At 44.2% G+C, this 6,444-nt stretch overlaps 1 protein-coding gene across 1 annotated transcript; it reads right to left on the bottom strand.

Annotated features, from left to right (window-relative positions):
• Nucleotides 1-211: 211 nt before the first annotated feature.
• Nucleotides 212-6,080, bottom strand: LOC127368379 (5-hydroxytryptamine receptor 1B-like). The gene has a single exon (XM_051409192.1). It carries the CDS (start codon nt 5,694-5,696, stop codon nt 4,545-4,547), a length of 1,152 nt encoding a protein of 383 aa, XP_051265152.1. The 5' UTR covers nt 5,697-6,080; the 3' UTR covers nt 212-4,544.
• Between the last annotated feature and the right edge of the window lie 364 nt (nt 6,081-6,444).

Raw genomic sequence — 6,444 nt, 5'->3', positions numbered from 1 at the left:
AATTAAGTTGCAAACCGTTAGTGCCGTCACACAGCGTATCCATCAGGTCACATCTGTGAAATGTTTTATCATCACGAGAAACCCAAATACCACCGCAGATTCTGACAGCGATGAAAGAAATGTCAACGCTCTCTTTGTCATAAATCTTTACGGCACTCAGAATCACATCAGAACAGATTCATCAGAAATAAACGAGAACGTGGGCAAACTATTGTAACCTCATGATGCCATAGACCTTTTTATTGATATTTTCACAACAGCAGCAGTTCTTTTTTGTGCTCCCAGCGGGTTGGATTTCATCCTCCAGAGCAGAGAGCGGTTACAGTGCATCGCCTATGTGTGCAGAAGCATTGTACAGCAGAAGCTAACCCGGATGAAATGCAACTTCCATTGGATTGACAGAGCCACCAGATGAGTTTCACACTGAGCTGATCAATACTGTACACAAAGAGGCTATTCACCACAGAGCTGCAACAGAGCAGGACGGCTGCAGTGCTCAAACACCCAACATGGCTGCGGAGACGTGGCTCGGTTACAATGTGGGAGCCACGAAGAGGAGATCACGAGTCTCTGGCAACCATCTTTGATGTTGTGATACAGCAGACTGTATAATTCTGTTTTCTTCTTTTTTTTGACTCTCAGTGCAACAAGCTCCCTGCAGCCGATTTGTGGCGATTACTCATCAACAAATGCATGTTTTATTACTTATTAAAGGAATAGTTTCACAAATGAGCTCTTTAGCTTGGCTGCTAGGAGTTAGATGAACAGATTGATACCACTCTCATGTCTGTATGTTAAATATGAAGCTAGAGCCACCAGGCGGTTAGCTTAGCTTAGCATAAAGACTGGAAATAAAGTGAATGTAGATTAGTTGGCTAGTTAGCTAGGATTTTGCTAATACTAGCTAACATGAATTCATTTGTTAAATTTGACACAACTTTTTGTCTTTACGTTTCTGTTTGTGTACGGATTAAACCGTATGTGTTAGCTACCGAGCTTTAAAGGTGTTAGTGGGTGTATTTTTAACTTTTGGATGGAGCCAGGCTAGCGGTTTCCCCCCGTTTCTAGTCTTTATGCTAAGCTAGGCTAATTGTCTCCTGGCTCTATACTCAACAGTGAACTCCACTGATTTATATAGTGTTATTATCATTACTATTATCCAGTCCCTCTAGAAAAACACGATTATGTGATCCCAGAATTCAATGCATAATCAGCCAAAGTCTGCATATTTATGCGGGGGCATTTTTTTAAATACGCCGAACTTTCACCGCATAAATTGCAGATTTCCGCTCCAAACATGCGGGGCTTGCATGATTTCATAATCCTCGCTTTTCCGTTGCAAAAAAGTCAGACATATATCTTGTTGTTAAAGTTGAAAAATGTTGCGTTAACTCCACACAAGAGCAGCCATTTTCCCCTGTTGCCATGGGAACGTTATGAAGTGACGTAATTACGCAATGTGAACGTCAACGAAAAGCTGCAAACCCGCGATGAAGCCGCAATTTTTGCAAGTTCCCGTTTTCATCGCATAAAATTGCATAAATTGCCGCATATTCCATCGCGTTTTTTAAGAAAACGTGCCGCATAATCAAGGATTTTGGCCCGCAACAATCACAAACAAACTCCGCGTTTTTCTGGAGGGACTGATTATCATAGTGTTTCCAGGTGTTGTACTGCATGTTTTAGACTTTAGTGTCTCCAGAGGGCGCTGTGTGAAGTCTGATAAATCTCCTCAAGTGATGTCACTTGAGTCCGCGTCGGCTGAAGACTAAAATCTGTTGGTGTTGAGTTAGAAAGAGGCGATCTTACCTCTGCAGCTGCTCCTCCTCTCTGCTGAGGACTAGAGGCTCCAGGCTACATTAGCCACTACTAGCATAACACACCCCAATCTCTGACTGAACTGGCAGCGCTCGAGTTGCATTGTGGGTAATGTAGGTTTTGACTAGAAGAATGTGTGGGGAAAAAAAGTTCTGCTCCATCGATTTTGATTGTTTACGTCCATCGTGAGTCCGACAGAGACATGAGAGTGGTGTCAACTGTTCTTAAAAATGAACAAGACAGGGTTCCAACACATTTCAGATCACATTCAGAGATTTCCTAAATGATTGCACAACATGAACAGAGCTGTAGCTGTCCCCAACGCAACCCCATACCCACCCCAAAACAGTCTCTATATTTAATATGTATTTAAATTCCCCTTGAAATCAATGAAACAAGGCGGTAGAAGCACTTTTGTCCACAGGGGCTGCCAGACTTAACACAAACTTTAAGTTCCTAGCACATTGGAGATCTCAGTACAGGAAAGGAGAAAGTTGACCGAGGCTTTCTTAACTTAATTTTGAATATTACGTTTAGTGTAAATGTGCACAAATTGTTACTTTGCTGTGTAAAAACAACAAGATTTTTATCATTAAAGTGCCCTAAATGCTGCCTTAGTACCTTGTAAGTCTGCTCCAACATTAAGAGGAGCAGATTAAGTCGTAATTCACTTCATTTGTTAATTATGAAACAGTCTTCATGTAATACTGATGCCTCTATGTGACTTATCCAATCTTTTCTCACATTGTCTCGTTTATATATTTCTATACAGTTATTTTTAATGCCTTAATCAGATTGCCAATAGAAACACTACCGTTTGTGTCCACAGGGGCCGCCAGAATCAACACCAAATTAAATTCCTTGTAGCTGCTTTAAATTATATAACTATGATCATATCTTCTTACACAGTGGCCTAAATACCTGCTCCAAAATGCCAAGACTTTAATACAACTGAAAATCCTGAATTCATTTTTTTGGGTAAAAACATTTAAATTATATAATTTTAACTCTTAATAATATCAGAATGGGCCTTTAAAAACTCACCATGTGTAATTTAAATTCCCCGTCAGGTTGTTATAATATCCTGAGTGGTAGCTACAGCCCCGAACACGTGCAGCATGAGTTCCATCACCCGCACCTTGTTGTTGTTGTTGTTACAGTTTTTTGCATCTTTTTCTGACAACCTGCAAGCAAACAGACTTCTGTTTGAATTTTTCCCCCAAAAAATGTTCTTTTAAGGGATCAGCAGCAGCTAAAGCTTGACATTTAACATGTGACGCTTTGGTGGGAGGAAAAGGGTGATTTTGATCAGAATGACATTTTCCAGCATTAAAAAAAAAAAAAAAGAATCTTCCATAACTTTCTCCTCCGGATGTGGAAGACACCAAATGCCAAATTCCAAGATGCGACTGCGGGAACCCTCCTGTCCGTCGTCAACCCTGTTCGACTAGATTTGTGTTTGTTTAGCCTGACATGAAATGGAACATCAAAGCTAATATTAACAATTAAGAATGCATCTTTAACGAGAGGTCTGGTAGATAGAATCGGTCCCTCAGAGTCGGAGCTATTTTACAGTGTGACACCCATTCCACTGAGCACAATCCAGACTCTTCAGGTAAATGAAGGTAAGAATCACACTGATGCATACGGATTTACACTCATTTTGGAGCCTTGTTTAAAGTGAACATCAGTCACAGCAAGAAAAGAAAAGAAAATACGTTAGAGCCCGACCGAGAGAGTAGAAAGAATTATTAGCGATATCGCAGCAGAATCTTTGAGCTAGAATGAAAACAGACTGATTTTGTACTGATTTGAATTTGCAAAGTTACTCTTAAATTTTCTTTAATAAAGCTATTTTTTAAAAGAATATTTGAGTTAAATATTCTTAAACACAGTAAATAATTTAACCAGTTCTAGTGGCTAAAAGCTGCTTCTGATCTCTTATTCTCTGCTGTTTGCCTCAGTGTTTTAAATCACAGCGCCTTCTGCTGGACAAACGTTACACTGACACCAATAAATTACCACAAGCATTTGTCTCTGCACTATGTACCAGAAAAAAAGATTTTATATTGCGCAACAGGCCAATATCAGCCGATAATATCGGTCGGGCTCTAACATACATACACTGGCCACGAGAAAACAACAGATTGTGTCTTTTTCTCAAACATAAATCATGCTTTTTATCTCCATCCGGGCCAGGCACGTCTGAGGAACAAAACTAAACTGTAGTAGGCACCAGTATTTCCCCTTATTGAGTCAGGAAAATGAAACACAAATCTTATTTTTTGCCCTTGGGGCTCGTGGTAGCTTAGTCCTAAGCTGTTTGTGCTTACAAGCCAACTGACGTTGACTGTCAAACTCATATGGCAAAGTGAGTCTGCAGGCTGCAGTCCAGTGCAGCGCGTACAGGCGGGAAAGGCCCCCCGCTCTCTGGGGCTATGGACTTTCTCCAAGTCACTATAATAACACCAGTCACAGAGCTTCACCTCCTCTGCACCAACTGCAGCTGCCTATATGTTTGCATTACATCAGATCACACAATGCAGGCGGGATGGCAGCTCAATACATTTCCTCATTCCTCATTCTGCAACCACATTATCATAAACAATGTGTGGGCGCCCTCAGGGGAAACCTGGGGAGTGACATATTTGTTGGTGGGTTTCTGGCATTATACAGATGATTAGAGATGGGGTCTGAACGGGGTAATTATGGCTGGTTATCATCGTTCATGCCCTGCAGCATTTAAACCGTATTAGTTTGTGGAAAGCCTGTTTGAAGTCCTCGTTAGACATGGTGTAAATGATGGGGTTGATTAAAGAGTTGAGGTAACCCAGCCAGGTGAAGATGTCAAATAGCTCCGGGTGGAAGCAGGACTCGCACACAGGCACTAGAAGAGTGTAAATGAAAAACGGGAGCCAGCATATGATGTAGGCTCCCAGGATTATTCCCAAAGTTTTGGTGGCCTTCCTCTCGCGGGCGGCGGAGATCCGCTTCTTCTCCAGCAGCGCGTCGGACACAGTGACTTTAACTTGGCTCACGTTCGCGGACGAGGTAGTGTCACAGGAGGAGGTGTCGTTCGTCCCGTAGTTCAGGGAGGTTGTGGACGCCACCGAGCCGGGGGAGTTGGTGATCAGGTGCGCCGAGGTGAGCCTCTTCCCCGGCTTATTGTGCGACTGCTTCAGGATGCGCTTCCGTGCCTCCACATAAATCCTCCCGTACAGCGCGATGAGCAGCAGCGTGGGGATGTAGAACGCGCCGAAGGTGGAGTAAATGGTGTAGAAAATGTGGTCGGTGTTCACGTTGCAGCTCGTCACCTCCTCCGCCTTCACCTGGCGCCAGAAGAAAGGCGGCAGGGAGATGGAGATGGCGATCACCCAGGCGGTGGCGATCATGCCGGCTGCGCGCGCTGGCGTGCGCTTCTTGGAGTACTCCACCGCGTCCGTGATGGCCCAGTAGCGGTCCAGCGCAATTACGCACAGGTGGAGGATGGACGCGGTGCAGCACGTTATATCCGAGGACAGCCAGATGTCGCACACCACCTGCCCCAGCGTCCACGTCTGGCTGACCGTGTAGAGCGCGCTGATGGGCATCACCAGGATGGACACCAGGAGGTCGGTGACGGCCAGGGAGGCGATCAGGAAGTTTGCCGGCGTGTGTAATTTTCGGGATTGATAAATGGTGGCGATGACGAACGCGTTTGAAAGCGTCGTGGCTAAAGTTATGAGGGTTAAGGTCACCGCGACACCCGCCTGGAAAGCCACGTTACCGTCCTTCTCCTCCGCCTTCGACGTGAAATTGTCGCGGGTGTAGTTGGAGGAGATGTTCAACAGCTCTCCGTAGATGACAGGCGTTGGTTTGAGCTGACTGGCATTCTCCATCCCTCCACCTTCCCGCCTCAGATCCCCCTGTCATTGAGCTGAAAGGAGATCACTCTGAAACCACTCCAATATTCATCCGCCGCGCGCGTCTCTCGTCTTCTGTACAGCCAGAATAACAGCGGCTCCATCTCCAGCGGCTCCATCCAACAGTCAGACCACAGGTGCTGCATTAAAAACACATTTCTGCCTTCTTCTCTTCATCGTTTTCACCTCACCAGCAGCATTTTCTACTATTTGGTCAACTTAAAAATCCAGAAAATAAGGCACAGAGCGGCCTCTCCATCATCCACACTTATTATTCTGTTATTAATCTTCCCAGTCAGATCCAGAGTTTAAATACAAATACTTTGTTCTCTATCTGCTGCTTTCTGTTCTTTGATCCGCTCAGAGTCTCCTCACAAGTTCAGAGCTGCTGAATGTGACTCCTGGTTTTATACTGGCAGCCTTACCTCCCTCTCTCTCTCTCTCTCTCTCTCTCTCGTTCTCTCTCTCCCCCCCCCCCCCCCCCCCCCCCCCCCCCCCCTCTGTCTCTCTAAAATGGTTAAAGGACCCCACTTTTTTCTATTTCTTTAATTAATTTTTTTTCAACAATGTTTCTGTTAGAATCTGATTTCTAGCAATATTGATATTTTTCAGACATATGTTGCTTTGTTTAAATTACATATATTGACACAGAAATGTGGTAATTGTGACATTTTAGAGCAGGTTAGGCAGCCTAACCTAGTGCTTCCCAACCTTTTACTGTCAA

Source organism: Dicentrarchus labrax, unplaced genomic scaffold (assembly GCF_905237075.1).
Source record: "Dicentrarchus labrax unplaced genomic scaffold, dlabrax2021, whole genome shotgun sequence".
Lineage (NCBI taxonomy): Eukaryota > Metazoa > Chordata > Actinopteri > Moronidae > Dicentrarchus > Dicentrarchus labrax.
The sequence above is the reverse complement of the archived record's forward strand: the minus strand, read 5'-3'. Positions and strand labels throughout refer to the sequence as shown.

Coding starts and splice junctions, on each gene's coding strand:
- LOC127368379 (XM_051409192.1), bottom strand. CDS start 5,696: ATGGAGAATGCCAGTCAGCTCAAACCAACGCCTGTCATCTACGGAGAG.